At 27.5% G+C, this 21,553-nt stretch overlaps 3 protein-coding genes and 1 long non-coding RNA gene across 8 annotated transcripts; 3 read left to right on the plus strand and 1 right to left on the minus strand.

The window, feature by feature from the left end:
• Window positions 1-62: 62 nt before the first annotated feature.
• On the minus strand, window positions 63-1,650 carry LOC122717166 (histone deacetylase 3). The gene is made up of 2 exons (XM_043940975.1): window positions 1,604-1,650; window positions 63-1,528 (listed from the first exon to the last, which is right to left on the minus strand). The coding sequence occupies exon 2, from the start codon at window positions 1,490-1,492 to the stop codon at window positions 191-193; it is 1,302 nt and encodes a 433-aa protein (XP_043796910.1). The 5' UTR covers window positions 1,493-1,528; window positions 1,604-1,650; the 3' UTR covers window positions 63-190.
• A 509-nt stretch (window positions 1,651-2,159) lies between these two features.
• LOC122717168 lies at window positions 2,160-3,337 on the plus strand. The gene is made up of 3 exons (XM_043940982.1): window positions 2,160-2,307; window positions 2,397-2,736; window positions 2,838-3,337. Exons 2-3 carry the CDS (start codon window positions 2,437-2,439, stop codon window positions 3,108-3,110), a joined length of 573 nt encoding a protein of 190 aa, XP_043796917.1. The 5' UTR covers window positions 2,160-2,307; window positions 2,397-2,436; the 3' UTR covers window positions 3,111-3,337.
• A 361-nt stretch (window positions 3,338-3,698) lies between these two features.
• Window positions 3,699-21,132, plus strand: LOC122717167 (sex-lethal homolog). Of its 5 annotated transcripts, none has more exons than XM_043940976.1 (7): window positions 3,703-4,111; window positions 6,826-7,132; window positions 7,219-7,394; window positions 7,517-7,630; window positions 8,500-8,660; window positions 14,818-15,095; window positions 20,733-21,132. In XM_043940976.1, the coding sequence occupies exons 1-6, from the start codon at window positions 4,056-4,058 to the stop codon at window positions 15,072-15,074; spliced, it is 1,071 nt and encodes a 356-aa protein (XP_043796911.1). In that variant the 5' UTR covers window positions 3,703-4,055; the 3' UTR covers window positions 15,075-15,095; window positions 20,733-21,132. The 5 variants fall into 5 exon arrangements, with proteins under 5 accessions (XP_043796915.1, XP_043796916.1, XP_043796911.1 ...); XM_043940977.1 differs by having other exon boundaries at window positions 3,705-4,111; window positions 14,818-15,036; XM_043940979.1 differs by lacking the exon at window positions 3,703-4,111 and adding an exon at window positions 5,382-5,745.
• On the plus strand, window positions 12,712-14,671 carry LOC122717169. The gene is made up of 2 exons (XR_006347164.1): window positions 12,712-13,653; window positions 13,754-14,671. It is a non-coding gene; the product is annotated as an uncharacterized LOC122717169 (long non-coding RNA).
• Window positions 21,133-21,553: the final 421 nt, after the last annotated feature.

Here is a 21,553-nt window from a genome sequence, read left to right on the forward strand (position 1 = left end):
ATATATATACAAGTGTCAAATTAAAAAATAAAGTCATTTTAATAGATTTAAAAATATTTACAAGTTTATATATTGTATTTACAATCGTTCACATTAAAATTGATTTTTAATTCTACATTGCAAATGATATGATGGTTTTCTAATATAATATTATTTCTATTTTTTAATATTTAATCTATTGATTCTTTTATCATGTTTCGCTTACATCCATTTTGTCTTGATCTTTTTCTCCAGAATAGTACTCATTTGCTGGTTCAATTATTTTATCAGTATCTTGTATATTTTGTCTAGAATCTAGATCAGGTTCTGGTTGTCTTTCTTCTTCAGGAGGCAATGCATCGCATGGAACATCTTGCATTTGAACACTTGGAGAGTGTTGGATCATTTTCAAATTATCATATACATGTCTCGTAATAGCTTCTAAATATTGTTTACTATTTGCATTATCTTGTCTTGTTACAACATCAGGATGCAATGTAAAATCTGGTGCAAAATATTCTAAATATTCTGTGTATGGTAACTCATTACTAATTTGTTCATCAACGAGCAAAGAAGTTTCGTAAGTCCAACAACGCGCAACATTACGTAATGTATATCCTCCTCCTCCAACAGTAAGCAATGGTACATTCAAGTCTCTAACGAATTTTACACATTCTCCATGTCCTTTTGTACTTAAACTAAAGCAACCAAGACGATCATTTGCAAGTGAATCTGCACCACATTGTAAAACTATTGCTGTCGGTTGGAAAAATTCCATTACATGAGATATGACTGGTTTGAATACTTGGACATAAGATGTATCGTCTATACCCTCTTTCAAAGGTACATTAACAGAATAGTATCTCCCACTTTCTGCACCAATTTCATACATGTCTCCAGTACCAGGAAAGAAATAATTTCCATATTTATGAAAAGATACTGTCATTACTCTATCTGTAAGATAAAATGCTTCTTGCACTCCATCTCCATGATGGACATCTATATCTATATAAAGTACTCTAGCATGATATTTTAACAATTCCAAAATTGCTATGACAATATCGTTAATATAACAAAAACCGGAAGCTTCAAATTTTTTTGCGTGATGTAACCCTCCACTCCAATTAACAGCGATATCACAGCAATTATTGTTTAGTTTTGTAGCACCTTCTAAAGAAGCGCCTGTGTACATAGAACAAAAATCAAACAGTCCTTCAAAAACTGGACAATCATCACCTACATTAAAATGACTTAAATATTTGGTGTATCCTTGTAAATTTTGCGGAGTCACTCTTTGTAGAAATTCAACATATTCATCTGAATGAAAGCGACACATGTCATGAGTACTAGCACGATATGGGCGATAGATTTGCATTTTTTTATGCAGACCATAATTGAGTACCAAACTATGTATTACAGCGAGTCTATGGGGTTTCATAGGATGTCCAGGGCCATAATGAAAATTTCCAACGTCTGGATTGTAAAAGTATGATACTTTTTTGTTGTAACTCATTTTGAGGTTAGTTTACATGTATTTGTATAACTATATCTAAAAAAATATCTCTATATTTATGACACCATTAGATATATAATATTAAATAATGAAATAATTAAAATTTTTTACTAATATCACACTATAAAATATCACTTAATATTATTCATATATATTTTGAAATGTATGTAAATTAAAAAAAATATATATTAGAATTTCATAATCAATTTCCATCAAATTCCAAATAAACAATTTAAATTGTTTACAATAATAATAGTAAAATTATATTAATAATACATGTAATTTATAATGTAAATATCAATATAATATAATAAACATCAATATAACGAAACTACTTATTTTTAACTGTTGTTTTGACAATTTTTCAGTGCCATCTATGGACAAATCTATCATTAATATTTAAGAAATATATTTTTAATATTTTTTATATTTTTTTAAAAAATATATCTTAAAAATATATCTTAAAAAATATCTACATATTTGAATATTATTAAAGTTTATTAGAATTATTTATTTTTAATAATAAATATTTTATGAAACTGAGAAATCAATATCCTATATAGAAAAATTAAGGAATGTAATTATCAAAACTTATTTTCGAATTTGAAATTTTTTATAATTTATGTAATGCTTATTTTTTTAGAATTTCGTAAATTCATTTTAAAAATTCATTTATGTTTAAATAAATTCATTCACATTTTTTTTCATGATATTCTAAATTGAAAATTGAATTAAATTTCATAGACTACGGCCATTCTTGTTTTTCGTACGTTGGCGATTGACAGCGTCACTCTTAATGTATTCCAAGGGATGAAGCGAGTATCTCTTAATTTTGTATTTCTTATCAATAATGTCTTAATTAATATTAAAATATCTTAATTAATATTTGAAATATTTGTATTAGAAATCGTAAGTGGTTCGTTAAATAAGAATAATTGAAAAATATGCGACCGGATTCACGCAGCGTTTCATTTACATTTCACCGGGAAATTCTGAATATCAATAATTCACCGGAAATTACAAAAAAGATAAGACGACGTCTTCAAGATCGTTTCGAGAAAGAAAAGTCTGGAGATTCCTATAAAGGAAAGATGTCAAAGGAAAAACAAACAAGTGATCGTAGTTGGAACAATTTAACTCTGGGAAATATGTCAGCGGATTCTAGACGTGCTCTGCGAAATGGAGCTGAGAAGTTATCCAAAACCATATCTTCCGTACGCATAACTTTTGGAACTATTTCACAGGTCAGATAAATTACGAAAAAAATGACTAAGATAAAATTGATTATTTTATGACTTTTATGACTTTAAATTATGATTATAAATATTTTATTTCTTACATTTAGAAATTCAAAAGTTCTACACGAAGACGTCAAAGATTGGAGGAGCAACAATCTCCTAACAGTATTTGTAAAATGCAGACTCCTCAAACCCGTTCTCGTCAACTTCTTGGTCGAACACCAACAAAACTTTATAGTCCTTTTGGCATAGAATCTCCAAGACATGCATGGAATAAAGAGAATAATGAAACACCAGTACACAGTCCTGCAGAAACACGATATCTCCAGTGTAGACCTTTTCGTTTTTCGAGAGCCAAAGGATTTTCTGTATTAAGATAAAATCTTTTCATTCTTTTTTCTAACTATTATTGAAACAATCTCTTTATTTCTTAACAATGCATTCAGGATTACGTGCCTTGTGCAACTAATTGAATTATTTTATTCAATTTTGATCAATAGATAAATACAGAAACATAATACAGACAGAGAGAAAGGAGAAAGAGAGAAAACTCCATTTATAATTATTCTTTTGATATATTATCAATGATATCAAGCTGCTTTATATGTATATGCAGTGCATAATCTATTTATACTTTTTATACATATTTATATATAATTATTATTATTATAATATTGAATAAAAAAGCATAAGAAATTTTTTGGATTAAATCTTTTAAATCAAAATTAATATAAAAAAAAAACAAGATTTTCAATTAATTTAAAAGATAAAATTAGTAATAAGCGAAAAAAATACTTTCAAATGAAACCTAACCTCGCAAATGAATACCGTTCACTGTTAATATTGACCCAATTCGTCTATGAAATAGTATATTAATTTTTTCATTTATTTTAAAGAAAAAAATGCAATTAATAACGACAAGAAAAAATCATAGTCAAATATTTGCTATATTCATTTTTTATTTTTCGTTTGTTCATATTAAGAAACATTAGGTAGTAGTAACTTCAATTTCAATTCACTAGCGAACAAAGTCAAGGTGCAATGAATTTTCACAGAAATTTTTTTTCGTGCATCAAAAATTGCATGTACGAATCCAATTAAATCGTTCAATGAAATCTTGAAGTGGGAAACACGATAAATTTCATTGAGTTAGTGCGCACGTGCATGTTTATAGCATAGCCGTGAAAAAAAAAATCTTCGTAAAATGCGCCCTTGCATCCGAAAAGCATTGTGAATGCGACACGACCGACATGTGAAAATGAAAAATCGCTCACTTCGACAGAAGATACTCTAACACTTAGTGTTATGTTTCACACACGCTCGAAATGGCTACAAATGAACAAAACGAAGATACGCAAAATAATATAAATCCTCAAGTCAGGTAAATTTTTTATTTAAACCTAATTTCCCATTTAAAAATATTTTACAATAATAAAAAAATTAAAAAATATTTTGTAATAACCTATTACATTTTATCAATCGTGAAATTTATAACGAGGTTAGAAATCGTAGTTATCGTTGCTTAATGCACAAAATCTTTGTTTATGTATTTTAATACTTGTATTTTTAAAAGTTTGATTTCTATTACATTATTTTTTTTTTACTTTTGTTTATTGCATAATAAATTGAATTAAATATTAAATTTTTAGTTAAAAGAATAAACTCTTAAATTTATCATTGCAAACAGATTTAGAAATGCAATGTTTAATAGTACAATGCAATTTATTGGAAATTTAAGGAAAATTAAATTTTATATAAATCATCATGTATTTTCTGTAACAAAATTCCAGCATTTAATTCTTCTATAATTATTATTAGATACGTCATATATTTATTTTGAGCACTATTATTGGTTATATTTACTTCTTTCTTATCTAATAAGCGAACAGGATAACGAACTATAATTCACATAAATTTCAACGATTAAAGGAGTAATTTCGTTTTTTGAAACAAAGTAGAGTATAAAAAAATGACGGTCACATAATCCAAACAGGAACAACGTATATCATTTCCGGTTTGTAAAATTTTACTGCAATAATTTGTACAAACGTTTCGATATTACGTGAAACTCGAACTACGTAAAATCGCGCGTCGAATTTATCATGTTCGCAGTTCCTTACTGGGAAGTATTGTCAAGGTATGTTCAAAAAATTTTTTTTTAAAAATTTATACACATATATAACGAATTAAATTTTCTGTCATTAACATAAATAGAGTATACTTATCTTTAAAAATCGCGGAATAAATTTTTTTAAACAATTATTGTAATACTTATAACAATATAATCGCGTAGTATATATTCAATCTATTTAAAAATCATCAAAAGAATAGAATAATAAGAGAAATTGGCATAGGCCCTGAATTCGTGTAAACATGCGCCAGAAATTTAGGCGGGATGTCCCGCCCCATGCGCATCTCCATTATACAGGATGTTTCATTCGATAGAAGATCAACATATTACATACTATATGCTTTTAAAAGAATCATAACCTTTACGAAGAAATTTTATAATTATTTTTATTTTATGAATTAAACTAAAGTTATTATTGCTCTAATATTTTTTCCACGTTATTAATAAAATTAGATATATTTGAAATGTACAAATTAAGTGAAACTATCTGTATTATTCATTGGTGAGAGTGGTGTAGTGGGGTAGCGTGCCGCGAGAGGGTGTCGCGCAAGGCAGGTCAGGGCTGGGGCTCAGTACGTTTGCGTACGCTGTGTCGTATGTGTCGTGCGACGTTCCTCCGCGATTCTTCGCTTGCTAACTTCTCCATTCTCTGTGTATCGGATCCTTCGGTGCGAAAGCAACGCATCACATCAAATACCATCAAGTGTGATAACAAAGTGTGCATTATTCGATGGTGATGGTGCCACGAGCTTATATAATTATTGGCGTGTATTAAGCAGAATTGCATATAACGTGTGATACAAGTGAGTGAGTGCATACTGCTCTTTTCGTCGATCTTTTCCCATTATATACAGTGTTTCTTTAACTACTTCTTTTCCACTTCGGTACGTATATTTTTATACCTTTGCTCTCAGTCAGAGTACAATTCTACAGTTGGCGAAAGTTTAGTTTATCTTTAAGTTTATTCTTCCTTCTCCTTCATCTGTTACGATGTCCCTTTTTCTCTCACTCCCTCCATATTCTGACAGCTTGGTCGATTCATGAATCTGCCGGGCCATTTCCCCGGGCTTCTTCGAAATAAGGCCAAACGATTATTTTCTGTCACTAAACCTTGAAAAGAAATTTTTTTTATTCCTTCTCTTTCTATAGTGGATTGAACTGTTTGATGATGTTTGATGACTTTTAAAATTTATCGACAATTGCTAATAAATGAAATGAAAATGAAATAGCGCGTTTCTCTTCAATCAAGTTTCTAATAAAAATTGAATATATTGCGTAAACAATAAACAAACTAGACACGAACGATCGAATACGCGGAAGTTCTCGTCAACGAAGCGTGCTCTTCTTCCCCCTTTTTTTTTACAATTCAATGAACCTGTCTACGAAAGTAGAAACACTAATATATTGAAATATATTGAATATTGCTTTAGATATAAAATAAAATAGATTTTTGTTCATTTATTATATTTTATTTGTTATACTTGTATATAAAAAAGGTTATGATATATTAGCATTTCATAGCTGAATGATTTGTTTCTATATTTATTGTAACTTGAAATAGTACAAAAAATTTATAAATAATGTAGATTTAAAGATATTTTTATATGCATAATTATTTGGTATTTATCTGTTAGCAAAGAAATTTCTTATTTGGTTTCACAATTGATATGCTTCATATGGTTTGATTTTAGTTCCTTTCATTCATGGCTATTCTTGCTGGTTCTGTTTTGTCCTTACTTGCCTTTGTTTGTTTGTTTCTGATACACAGGTCTGGCATCATATACATATATGTATATATGCAGATTTATTTTCTATTTATTTTGAACCGCTTAAAGAAAGTGAGAGCATTCAAAAGTGCAGGCAGAGCAACGATCATGGCATTGCACGGGGAAAACGTAGTAATGATTTTGTTTATATTTTTTGTATTTGCTGACCCCATCAACGATTATCCTGGGACATATCAGTTGGAGTACGCAGGAGCCAGAGTCGCACAACTCACAGTTGGTAGCATCAAATCAAGAACTGCAGAATCAAACTTCAAATCAGAAAGTAGATCAAGAATTTGCTAAAATGACAGATCAACGAGAACAACAACCTCAACCACAACAACAGCAACAGGCGCAACAGCAACAACAAACCAAAGGCAATGAAGAACCGAGAACAAATTTGATTATCAATTATCTTCCACAGAGTATGACAGAAAAAGATCTTTATAGTCTTTTTGTAACTATTGGGCCTGTGGAATCTTGTCGTGTAATGAAAGATTATAAGGTATGTTCTGTTTCATAAAATATATAAATTTAGCTTTTTATTTTTATGAATTATATTATTTTTATATTTTTAATTTTATTTTATAGACAGGGTATAGTTATGGTTTTGGATTTGTTAATTATGCAAAAGCTGAAGATGCAGCCACAGCTATAAGTACTTTAAATGGACTTCAAGTTCAGAACAAAAGGCTAAAAGTATCCTTTGCACGACCATCTGGTGAAGAGATTAAAGAAACTAATCTTTATGTAACAAATTTGCCGAGGTATGCTATAATTTAATATTTATATATATATAAATATAATATAATATAATATAATATTTATTTATTAATTAATAAGAACGAAATTGCAATATATAATAAAGTTATTAATTTCATTTTTTTAGAAATATAACTGAAAGTCAGATTGATGATATATTTAGTAAATATGGAAATATTGTGCAAAAAAATATTTTAAAAGACAAACTTACTGGATTACCAAGAGGTGTAGCATTTGTAAGGTATGTTTTTTTAGTTTCATTTCTTAAACTATATATTATTAAAATAAATTATGAATGTTAAACAACAATTTTATAAAAAATTTTTTCAAAAGAACAAACTATATTATTTAACTATATTGATAAAAAATATTGTTTATGAAATGTTTTTTTGAAATAAGCATTATTTTATAATGCAATTTTATATTGCAATTCTTGATATAATAATAATAATAATAATAATAATAATAATAATAATAATAATAATATATTTATATAATATATTTTAACTCTTTAATAAATTATAAAGTTATTGTAGATAATTATAGAGTTGTTTGTAATAATGTTCTTTCACATGTTTGCGCGATTAATTATATTTTTATTTTGCTATTATTTGGAAAATAAATAAATAAATAAATATATATACATATATATATATAAGTAACTGAGAGTTATAGTTGTTTGTGCCAAAAAAGAAATGCTTAGTTATTATGCAATCTATATATGTGTCTGTACTTATTTTCCGAAATCATTGCTGCCAAATTATTTTGATCACTTCTCTCTTATTTTATTTACATAATTTCGATTTACTTAACAGACCACTGACCCAGTTAATGCAATTGTGCATGCAAAGAGATTTATGGTTTATTGTAAGAAAATAGTCCAAAAAGTATGTCAACCATCTAGAAATAGAATCAAAACTAATTTGATAAATTTCTTAATTTTGGCAGGTTTTAAGGATTCGTTAATTTACGTTCTATATATTATGCTCTAGATTATTCCTAATTAATATTATAAACTGTAGATATCTGACAAGAATTATTTATATTTATTATCAAATAAATTTTTTATTTGATTTTTAAATTTCTATTATAATAACTAAATCTTTGTAGATTCGATAAACGGGAAGAAGCACAAGAAGCGATCGCACGACTACATGGAACGATACCAGAAGGTGGATCAGAGCCACTTAGCGTAAAAATCGCGGAGGAACACGGAAAACAAAAAGCGGCATACTACGCTGGATGGCAGGCTGGTTACAATCAGAGTAGAGGTAAGTAATTTTAATTTTGTCGATAGACAATTAGTCTTGCTCAAATTTCTTTCGTTCTCGACCTGACAGCAGAAATTATTTTTTTATAGAATTAATAAAGTGTGGATTAACTATGAAAGTAATAATTATTTAAAAATGAAACCTTAAAATTTTAATTCATAAATAATTGTGAAATAAATTGATTTTTACTGACAGGTGAGATTTGCATTTTGGCTTTCTATAAATCCTACCAAATAAATCATCGTTTCGTTATTGCCATATTGTTGGAACTGTAGAAGCACATGAGATTTGAGAGATAATTTTTTTTCAATAGAACGCATTTCTCTCTCTTTCTCTCTTTCTCTTTCTCTCTCAGCTCGTCACTTTTTCAAATTGTCGTATTAATTTTTTCCGTTTCTTTTCTTTCTTTTTATCGCGATGATACGCGTGCAATTGTGAAAACAGGGTAATGTCATTTTAACAAATTTTGTAACGTAGTTGCAAGGTGTAAGAAATTTCTGTATCTATTTAATACACGTTGTCCAAGATGCGAATGATCTTTTAATTAAATTAATTTGGAAAGAGCCTTCGCATCATCGACGACGTGTAAATGTGAGAACATGTCTAACATTTGAATTGTTTGCCAGATATGGCTGCACTTAAATCAAAGTACAGCGAAGATTGAAAATGCTGTTTGCGTTCTAATGCGTGCAACGAATAATGCAGCAAATTTTCTGCGAATATAGTGGAGACACGTTTCTTGTCGCGCCTGTTATGTTTTTCTGTGTTCTCTTTGTTTTTGTTATAAGTTTTTTCGACGTTGTGCGCATGAAATTGTTTCACGTGTAATTGAAAAATAATAATAATAATAATAATAATAAAAAAGGAAAATAATGCAGAAGATTCCTGGCAGTGGTGTTCAATGAAAGAAAAAAATCTCTTTGCAGATGGACATAAAAGAAAAAAAATAATGAAACAGACAAGAATGCAAATATGTAGTGTTGCTGTGATAGAAATGTTTCTGTGTGTGATAATTTTTAGTGCACAAAAGCAAGAAATGAAAAGAAAAAATAATGAAATGAAATGTTGTATCCTGCTAAAGTCAGTGACAACTTGTGTTACAAGAAAAAAGAGAAACATTCATTAAGTTGTATTCAGCACACAAGGCTGGTCTAGAAGTTTGATTTTTTCTTTTTTTTTGGACATTTTCTGGTCAACAATTGTAACTCTGTTTTGATTAATTGCCAATGCTATTGTTACCATATTGATTTTGCATTGTCATGTATTTTCAAATGTATTCAAATCACACTGTGAGCATCACCTCCATTCTATACATTTTTGTGTCAACAAATTATTGTATAATTACGTACGTCTTAAAGCTGTTTTGTACTTTTTTTTTGATAAGACATACAATTTCATATTAGATATATATATATATATATATATATATATATATATATNTGTTACTTATTTAAGATTTTGGAAATACATTTTCTATTTAAGAAGAAATTTGTTACTTCCTCTTATAATCCTTCAATAATGAACGTGCGTGCGTTGTTTTTTGTTTTTTCTTCTTTTTTTTCCTTCATAATCATAATTAAGGTTTAAGGTCTTTTAAAATATAAAATAATTAATGAGCGCCTGTAGTATTTAGTGTTCAAAGAAAATATGTATGTTTTAAGTAGAATTTTTTGTAACACGATGTTTTGAGACTTGCTTATACACTGCTCAAAATGTAAAATAATTCTTAAAATCAATTTTTTGTGAAAAAGATACAGTATTATTTGCATAAAAAATTTGGAGCAGCGTGTAAAATACGCAATTTATTTAATCCACAAATTGTTGTATGCCTGCGAATAATTTAGCGAGCGTCATTGCTAATCCATGATTAGTTCTGGATTTGCAGATTGCATTTGCAGAAATATGTGGCTTTAACAGAGAACTTGTTCAGTGCATGGCTGTGTCCTCTTTCAAGCGATTATCATATGCAATAGTGGACAAATGTATTTAGATAAATAAGTTTTTTTTTATGATTAACATTCCATCATTTAAAGTTTTGGATCTAATTTATTAATGATAATATATGAATAATAATGAATAATATACTATTAAATAAAGACAGAAAATTTTCAGATTTAATAGAATCATAGAATTTTTCTATTTGTTTCAGTAAATTATTTGTCTAATTACATTTGTTTCAAGTATTTCGTATAACTCTTTAACATAAATCATTTTCATTTCTATGCTCGCCAATCCACAAAGGAGAACGTCTGTATCCGACCAGGAATAAATACCAGCGTTATGCACATTACCTTTATTAAAAGAAGAACGCAATTTCTTGTTCGGTACTCATTGTTACCCTTACAGTTATGCTACCATGAATTCCTATTGTAATGAGATTGGCATGATTAAGTGCGCTTATACCAGCACAATTGTTACCACTTTTATTGTAATTCGAAAAAAGGAATTTATAAAAATAAGGAAAACAAATTTTGCTTTTTGATTAAATCTTTTAAGATTGCTTTGTTTTTTCTTAATGATCTTATCCTAGTTCAATTTCATTTTTTTGTTTAATATATATATTATAAATTGTACAGTTTCTTAGAATTGAACCTAATTTTTTCACAAAGCAAAACTGTTTGTAATTAAATAAAAAAATCACACAATTTGCTCAACAAATGTAAACGAGTACTTTGTAATTTATCAGAAAACCAATCTATGGTTCTAAAGTTCTTTTCTAAGAAAAAGAAACTTTAGATACAATTTTACTTTTAAAAATATTCCTTGAATATTTGTATAATAATACAATTTAACACTTTGACCTAAAATATAGGAAACATTCATTTAATCTTGTATTGTATTATTGGAAATAATAGTTTAAAAGATTAACTAAAATAAGCATTAGTTTCTAATATTTTTAGGGTCAATGTGCTGAATAAGAAAAAAGAGATATTTGTGGGTTTTAAATTGAATAATTAAGTTGTAATCACTTTTACAACTTTGAATAGTTAGATCACTCCTTGCAAACGTTGCACAATTTTTACAATTGTCTGTTATCTGATGGCCTGTTCATCGTGTTCACTAATATTGACTCTAGTGAACTATATAGATAGTGAAAATATGTATAGATATTCATCCTGTAAAACAATCGGGACAATTAGTTAAATAAATTATTGTCTTAAAAAATTGATGGATGAACATTGTAGATGAATTTAGTTGTCGTAAAGACAATTTGAATAATAGACGAGCGAATAGGCTTATTAAAAAACGTTATCGAGTCATATTTAATAAGTTGTTGCTAAAGTAACAATTTTGAACGATAAAAATTGTGATCGATTGGAAGCATGATGACAATTTTTTCATATATAAAGTTAATAAATCTTCGCTGTTACTTATTTTGTCGCTATATATATATATATATATATATATATATATACACATACATACATACATACATACATACACATATGTGTCTGCATAATTTCTGATACATATATATATATATATATATATATATCAGTTAAAAAAATGTGAATTTCGAAGTTAGTTGGAATATATAAGAAACATTTGTATCTCCTGTGACCCTGACAATCGTTCCTTTTTTAGTCGGTTTTTTGCGACCGTATTAAATCTTTACAAATGATTAGGACATGAACGCTTTTGATATAGTAATGATATAATAAAATAATAAATTCTGATAGAAAATATCTTGCTCGTATATTAATGATACGTTCAAGTGCATGATATGATTAAGAACAGGAGTGCATAATCTTTTTTGACTTAAATGACATTTTTATTGTATTTTATTTTATTTCATTTTATATTATTTTATTTTATTTTATTTGAAAGAAATGAATAATATGACGAATATGAATAATATGAAAATGATTATAATAGAATAAAATGAATATGATTAGGTTTTTCAGATTTTATTTAGTTGAGTAGGATTTGATTTCTCAAGAAGAATATTTTTTTTTTCGATTCTTCATATATTAATAATTATGTATTAATTTTTAATAATAAATTAAAAATAAGTAAATATAATAAAAACTTAAAGAAATTGTCATTTTTAAATATATCAGTCCTATTATTATTATTATTATTATTATTATTATTATTATATATTTAAACAATTAAAAATTAATGAAATTAATATATAATTGATAAAAAATGAGAGATTGTGCACTCTCGAATGGTGGGAAAAAGAAAGAAAAAATAAATTAAATCTCGTTAGGAATTTAATATTGCGAATGCGCTGGTATTTGAACCCCTTTCCACACAACTAATGTCTGTTGTAAAATTTCTATCACTGAAATTTCAATTGGAGAAATACAATAATTAGTGATCGTAATGATTTGGATAAAAAAGGAATGGTGAAAGAAACAGGAAACTAATTAGTACTTAAGTCAATCCAGTTAATGAGTAAGATTTTCAAATATTTCTTTAGAATATTCATATAAAATAAACTCATAATGTTCTTTCTAAAAAAAAAAAAGAAAAAAAAAAATATAGAAAGGGAGAGAAAAACACTTCAGATACAAAAGGATTTAAAATCAATAAAAATGAAAATGAGGTTACTTTACGCAGATAAAAATTCCCTAGAAAAACTGGTAATGAAATATAAAAAATAGAGAGAATTATTTCGTTAATATCGAAAATGAAAGCAATAAGAAAGTTTATCTTTATAAGAGAAAGAACAATTTGAGTTTTTCAGTGTACATAAATCAAAATTCTAATTTTTAACTTAACATGTTAAGTAGTAAATTATAATGTCTAATGGATCAAAGATTGTGCGAAATGGTTATAATCCCGAAATCCAATAGTGCTAATAATGGCTGTGATATGGAATAAGAAAAAAATTAATGAGAGAAATGAACGAAAAAAAGTGAAGTATCCAGGATATATAACGGATAATATGCTCTTTTTTTTCGCTTTTTTGCTGTTTTCTTCTTTCTTATCTTCTTCTTGCAACAATAAAATTTTGTTTAATTCTTATCTTAAAAGCTTGAAAAAGGTTATTTGAAATATTATATTCAAAATACTTACTTATAAATTATATAGGATTTAATACAAAATTTAAAAAAATTATAAAATTTTATTATTTATTTATGAAGATTTTTACAGTTGACATCAGAGCGATAAAATTGGGGAGACAGAGAATAAATTCTCGGTTGAAAATGCCTGCGACATTCCCAATAATATATTCATCGTATTTTTCTCTTTCTTCTTTAGAAATCAATATTTAAAAGAAAAAAAAAGTTTTCAAAAGACACATTCTATGATCGATATTTTACTGTAATAAATCGATCTCATTTTAGCGAGAAATCTGATTCTAGCATTTAAAATAAATAAATAATTGACAAGTTGCAGAGTGAACCGGAAATAACATTATCTATTCAATAAGAAGATGATTCATTATATTGAAACCAATCATATAATTACCGAATATAATTTTTTATTTATAAATATTATATTTATAATATTTATAAAATTTTTTTGAAGGAAAAAAAAATGCGGTTCGTAACATAACCTAATTAAGCGTTTCTTATTATTTCCTGTTTACTCTGTGTATTAATAAAGAAACACGTATACATACTATATAATAAAATATATTATATTGATATAGTAGAAAATTATGATTATGTACATGTTGTATGGATAAGCTAAATAACAATTGTACGAACATTACCATTTAAACGTGTTCAATGCGTGTAATACGGAATGTGTGAAGTTATATTGAGAAACTGGCCTAATAATACACATGACTTTTGTGCTGATGATTTCATTTATTCATGGTTCCAATATCATCATATCCAAAAAAAAGAGAAAATCATACGAAAATCAATAAGGGAACCATCGTCTTCATCAGGACAAAATAACATCAGGAACAAAATATATTTGTTCAAAACTTCTATCAAATACGTCCCTATATAAGTATCTCATACCTTTCTTATCCTTGTTGCTATAGGGATCTGAGTGATTCTGTAGACAGTCATTAAATTTGATTAAAATAATTAGAAATCAATAATCAACATCTGTCCACTTTATTCTATACTATACCATCACCTATTTTTACATTTTAGTATCCTTTGAATCGTTCCATTCTCTAACCTAAAAATTAAAAAAAAAAAATAATTTCAAGTAATTTTCAAAATATTAATTGCTATAATATTTTCAGGTGCTGGAGGTGGTCTAGGCGGTGGAGGAAGAGGCAGAGGTATTGGAGGTCCGCCAGGAATGGGCATAGGTATTAGTGGAGGTGGACCAGGAATGTTAGGAAGAGCAGGAGGTGGTTTCGGGCCGCGTGGCGGGCCACACGGCAGCTTTCTTGGCGGAAGTGGCGGTCCAGGCGCTATGAGGATGGAAAAAATTCATCCACATCGCTTTAATCCTATTGGTATGGGCGGCGGCTATGTGCAGTCGCACTTCTGGTGACCTAGTATCGTCGACGATCTGGTTAGCAAGACAGCACCGGCTACGTACCTTTCTTCGTTCAATCGGAGATCAGCAACGGCAATTGTTGTCGTTTGTAACTTTGCCGAATAAACATACATTTTCCTCGAGCGATCGTGAAGTCATGGAGATATGGGAACGCATCAGGATCGAGAAAGGTTGCCGTCATAAATAGTATAATGACAGACAAAGACAACAGGGTATAAGTCTAGCAACCTAGTCCTCAATTATGATTTCCTTTGTCTCCTACGACATTCAGATCGAGATGCTTGAGGACTGACTGATCAAGGATATGTAAATTATTATGCATAGTATTTAATAATATTTTTACGTGCCTGAACCAAAGCTCAGAATACCTAGTATTGTAGATACATGTGGCGATAGATATTCAGTTTTAAAATTTATTCGAATATTTCGAGATCTTAGATACGACTGAAAAAATAACTTGAAATTATAATCCATTCGAAGCCCTTTAAGTAGCATAAATAAATAATATAACTTTATTGTGAATTTTTTAAAGGTGAAGCTTATAATTGTTACATTTTTTTGTTTATTTTTTTGTCAATTTTTCTTTTTTCGAAGTTTTCAAAACTCATTGAAAGAATTAATTCCAAGATCTCGAAGCAGTTTATTAGATAAAATTTTGGATGATGATGGAAGAGTGTAAAGTTGGTCTTATTGCTATTTCTTTATTGCTTTTTATAGTTAAAGTTTCTTCTTCCTTCTCTAGCTTTAATATCTTCTCTAATGTTGCATTGTGCGTTTAAATTAGTGGCGTTTATTCTCGCCAATTAAATAATGCACGTTGAATATTATAAAATGTTAAGGTACAAAAAAAATGAAAAAAGGGGGGAAATAATATTTGGTTATCGAGTTGTTGTCTATTTTGGGCATAATCAGACTCGATGATGAAGTTATGTCGTGCTAAATTAGCTCTATTATTGCGTCCCTAAGATCGTTAATAGGCGAATTTTTATGAGATTTTATTTTTTTGACACTCAAAACGCATACGCGGTATAAATATTTTTCTTCTTCTATATTACATTTAAAAAAATCGTTAAGGCATACTGCAGGCTAAAATCTCAAGATATTATTTTATTTAATAACAAAATATTATAAAATGTTTCTAATTTTAAATAACAAAAAGATATAGTATATAATATTTTAGAACTGTTCAATGATTTCAGTTGTAACAAATTTTCTCTTAAAAAATGTAGATAATATTGTAATAATTATTCAGACTCATTTAGCATTTACATTTATTCACAAACTTTGAATAGTTCTATTATTATTATTATTATTTTTTTTTATATCTGAATTAAAAGTTGTCTAAAGCTTAATAATTCTTATCAAATGGACAGTATCAAGATTTAATTGTTTACTTAGGCTAACAAATATAGATATTCCTGTTGTTAATTATTTTATTATAATCTAATGAAGTACCTGTTATTAATTTAAAATCTTTATCCATTCATTAACAAGTCAAATAATTTTCACATTTTTGGCCAGCAGCGTGTCTCTTATTGTATTTCAAATAAATTGTCACACGATATTATCCTCTTAGCTTTGGTCAGTTTCACGATCGCTCGAGTTCTATTTATAAAGACCAGCTAAAGGCTGAACTTTATTGGAAAAGATCTCCTTTTTCCTTGATAGTTCAATATTTTAATATTTTTGAATGAGAAGGAAACGGGGGCACGTTGAGGGCAGAAGCTAAGAGTTTTACATGTTGTTGTATATTTCCTTTTTAATGGTTCTAACTCTTGAAACTTTATCAAACGTTTAACGTTAAGAAAAAGAGTTTTTATCAGATAGTATATAAGGAGACTGTGTTTCTTATGCTCCGAATGGCGTTGGACTTCGATGGTTGCAAAGAAACAATGTTGTTAAGCAGTTTTTTAATTTTTAAAATAATAATGTAAAACCGATCAAATGTTCACAAAACTTTCGAACTTATTTTTGTATGATTAAGGATATGATCTTTAGATCGTCATTCGTGTACTTAAAAAAATATAAAAAGAATGAAAAAAGCACCATCGTTGTCCACTGGAATCGCCGCAAAATGTACATAAATCATAATGGAAACACGTCATTATTACGGCATGTCATAGACAAAAATGAGACTGACTTTTTATAGGAACAATTTTAAAAATCGAAATTGTTTTATTATTATCTCAAAGCAAGCGCGCTAGATTTTCATTTTTTCTTCTGTATTTCTCGATTCTTATTTTTCTTTTCTTTCTATTTTAATTGCAACGGGAAGTAAAAACTAAATGCTTTCTATTGCAACTGCATTCATAATAAACATAACAAACTTCACATTATTTGATTGAGCAATGAATATGAATTTAAAAAAAGAAAAAATTACTATGATATTCGTACTAAATTTTTTCATATTGACGATTAAGTTCTTGTTTTGTAATTTCCATAACATGATTATCAATTTGATTTTGTTAACATTTATATGATCATTTACACACATATACGTTTTCTCTCTCTCTCTCTCTTTTTCTATCTATCTATCTATCTATCTATCTATCTATCTATCTATCTATCTATCTATCTATCTCTATCTCTATCTTTATCTATCTAATCTATCTATCTATCTATCTATCTACATATTTATCTCTCTATCTCGCGATAATTCATAGTTATATAAGAACTAATTATTTAAGATGAAATAAAATGTCTATAAAAAAGTGGAGAACTCCGTTGGTTGTGTGTATCTGTTGATAGAGGACGAGAAAAAAAGTATAGTCATCAGATTGTTCAGAAGTATGATTATTTATTATAGTCGTATCCAAGATACGATTTACTTTTTTCTCGTTTTTTTTCTACAGTTTTATATAAAGAATAAAGAAATTCAGTGACTATAAACAAAATAAATGAAGAGAAAATATTCACTGTTGCGTTTCACTGAGTACGGTGTTGCCCTTCAAAAGGCAGCTTGCGTTTAAAAAATAGCAAAGTGCCCGATGACGAGCCGCATCGTAATCAGCTCAGAATTATTTATATTTCAGAATATTTTTTATAACAATATTGCAAAAGAAGCATGCAAGATATTCTCCATTTGGTGTACATTGTCACTGTTTAACTTCCAAATTTAAATTTTTAGCACTTCATATGCTGAATATAATATAATTATTTTTATCACATTATACACAATTATATTGGAATTTTCATAATTAAAGAAAGATTCAAACGAAAACTAATTCAACCAATGATATAAACTTTAAGGAAGGTGCCTTCTGACTGAACATTTTGTGAAATTAAAACAGAAACTTTATAACTACTGAAACTTCTACACAGGATGTTGTAGTTTAGAGATTAACTCAGCCATAAGAGGAAACAGGAAGGGGCGGATAGCTGCATAAGATATCACCTTAGTAAATGTAATACTAAGTGCGACAAAAGATGTGGAAATTTTGGATATTTTTTTTCCATGAATTTCATGCTAGAAAATATAAATATTGTAATTTTCTATGATTTTATCTTCGATTTCTCGTTATCATATTGATAATATGAATCAAATTATATTTGGAAGTTTAACATACATGTATATTAAAACTATATAAATTACTTTAAAATATTATTGAAACTTTGATTTAAATCTGGATAACATTTATATTTAATGAAATGCACATTTAAATCAATATATACAAATCAACACTTGAATTTCTTTCAATAATATTATTATCACAACTAAACGAAAATTAATCTCCACTCTTCAATCTCACTTAAAATATTATAAAAACTATTAAGAAGTATGAGTTAATGATTTAAACCTATTTAAAATTGCCATATAAGCAGAAATTAAAAATAGATAATCCAACTATTCTGGACCTTCTTCTTTACAATTTTAATTAATTCTCAATTAAAAATTAGGTCAGTTGAAATTGAAGAGAAAAATTTTTAAGTAATTTTCTTTTTTATATAAATGTTTATATAATATATATATATATATATATATATATATATATAAATGTTTATATTATTAGATGGTTATAAAATGTTTATCAAAGTATTTTAAAAAACAAGCTTTAGATACATGAAACATTTAGGGACAATTCAGAGTTATTGGTTTTTCTCTTGACATGGTTACAGAAAAATTTTTCTAGTTCGTTAATCATAATCGTTCTCGTCCTTTAACTTGAATGAGTATTTTTTTTTTCCACTCATCTTTTTTCTACTCATCTTTTTTTCTTTCCATAAGATTTGTGGAAAATAGAAAACTCTCCCCATTTATTAATGTTGTTAACATTAAAGATATGCATACATTTGTTTCACGACTGGTTAAGAGTCAGCATGTTTCAGATTTTATAGTATATAGATGTTGTTTCTTCTTACGTTTTTCTTCTTTATGGGAAAAATTTGAAATAGTACAAAAGAATTTTAAGATCAAGAAGTAATTTAATTTAGTATTAACAGTAAGAAAAATCTCGTTAGGGAAAAACTTTTTTATTTAATTTAAATTAAAATGATTGATTATTTCAATCCAAAAAACTTCATTAATTATATGAACAAAGATTTTATGAACAAATATAGGAAGAGTCATAAAAACTATAGGAAGATGTTTTTTTTTCAATCGAGTATATTACAACATTATTGCTATAATTTTGATTATTTTTATTTAACATGTTTCTTACATAGCTAAAAAAAATCCGCAAGTCCTAGTGCGTGCTAATGCATGGATTAAATCTACATCGTTTGATGCGTTTTCGGTCAGTCCCTTCGGTATAATATAAACACTTGTAAAAATACTTGTAACAAGTGCGGAATCATCAGGATAATTGTTAATTGAAAATAAAAGATGACGAATAAAGTTTTTCGTATGTAAGAAACACAGATTTCATTTCAAAAATTCATCGATGATCGTGAAAATCAAAAAGTACTAAAGTAGGATTTATTTAATAATACTCTATAACGTTATTTGAACGAAATTTTATTCGAATAAGATTTTAATCATAATTTAAAAAAGCCAAACGATGAATGATATGTGACGTAACGCAAAATTAATCTTACAATTGAATATGTAATTAAAAATTTGACTAAAGAGGAAAAAAAAACAGAAGGAAAAATTATTAATACAATTATAATAATTGTTTAATCATGTGATGCTTAATTTCACTTTCATCGGGAAAATGTTACATTGATATGATATTTAAAGTGATAGATTAGAAATTGAAAAAAATTTCTCCATTAAATCTAATCATTTTTCAGGTTAACATATTAATCTTAATCTTCGAAATTAAAAGCGATCATCGTTAATTTTGATTTTAGTTTCAGTTTCCCGTCCACATTAATTTCAATAAATTTATTCGAAATCATTTAAAAATTATTCGTTACTTGCGAATAATTTAATTTATTTGAAGATTATTTAAATAAAATTTTTATTCGAATAAGAACTTAATTGAATAACGTTTATCTTTAATCTACATATTAGAAAAGTAGGAATTATTAGTTTTAGGGAATAGAAATTTCATATAGAATATTTAATATATTTGATCATAGGAAAATATATTTTCAAATTGAAATAATGAAAACGAACGAAAGATTAGAAACAAAAAACTTTTCTTCCTTTCTTGGTAATTAAACAATACACTTATAATTTTCAACATCAACAACATTTGTTGTTCACAGGAAAAATGATCGCACAGTCATGAGGAGGAGCCACATGAGGCCTTTAAAATTCATTCAGTCGACCCGCTTTTACAGGACCATCTGGAATGTTTTTTTAGTGGACCGATAGTTTTATCTTTTTCGATGATTCACAATTGAATCACAATGGATGTAAAAAAAAACTGCAGCCTGGTCGAATCAGAGGAATTAAGAGGAATGTAAAAAAAAAAAATTGTCATCATCATTTAAACATCATAACTCGGATTAACATTATCAAATTTTTATTGTATAAGTTGAACGTTTTTTATTGCATAAAACAACTTTTACTAAAATAGAAACATGATTATGTATGTATATTTATTTATTTTCATTCATATGTAGCATTCATATTAGTAATTAAAAAAAATTATTCAATGAAAAATTTGCAGTTCTGAGAAAGAGAAATTGAACCCTGGTACCCAATATGCTAATTTCTAGTCAGAAATGCTTTGAAAATTCCTTGCCGGAGAAGGACGAGAATCTCCGAGTTAGTAGGTACATATTACTATGATGGAAGATGACTCATACATTATGCTGTAGTTGATTTTTCTCGAGCGAATCAACTAGAGTCGATGCACCACGCTATACGTTTAGGCTTATTTTTCAATTAATTTTTCAAATATATATTTGAATTTATGAAACATTCTATCGAAATATCCAATTTTTTTCAGAAGATCGTTTATAAGTTCGATAGAAACTTTGTTAGCTTATTCGTTAATTGATTTTAAATCAAAAACAGTTAAGAAGAATATATTAAGAATAATGTAGCCAATGTAGTCAATTCTTGACCTAGAAATATTTGC

Source organism: Apis laboriosa, unplaced genomic scaffold, assembly GCF_014066325.1.
Source record: "Apis laboriosa isolate Shangri-la unplaced genomic scaffold, ASM1406632v1 scaffold4_cov146, whole genome shotgun sequence".
Taxonomy (NCBI): Eukaryota; Metazoa; Arthropoda; class Insecta; order Hymenoptera; family Apidae; genus Apis; species Apis laboriosa.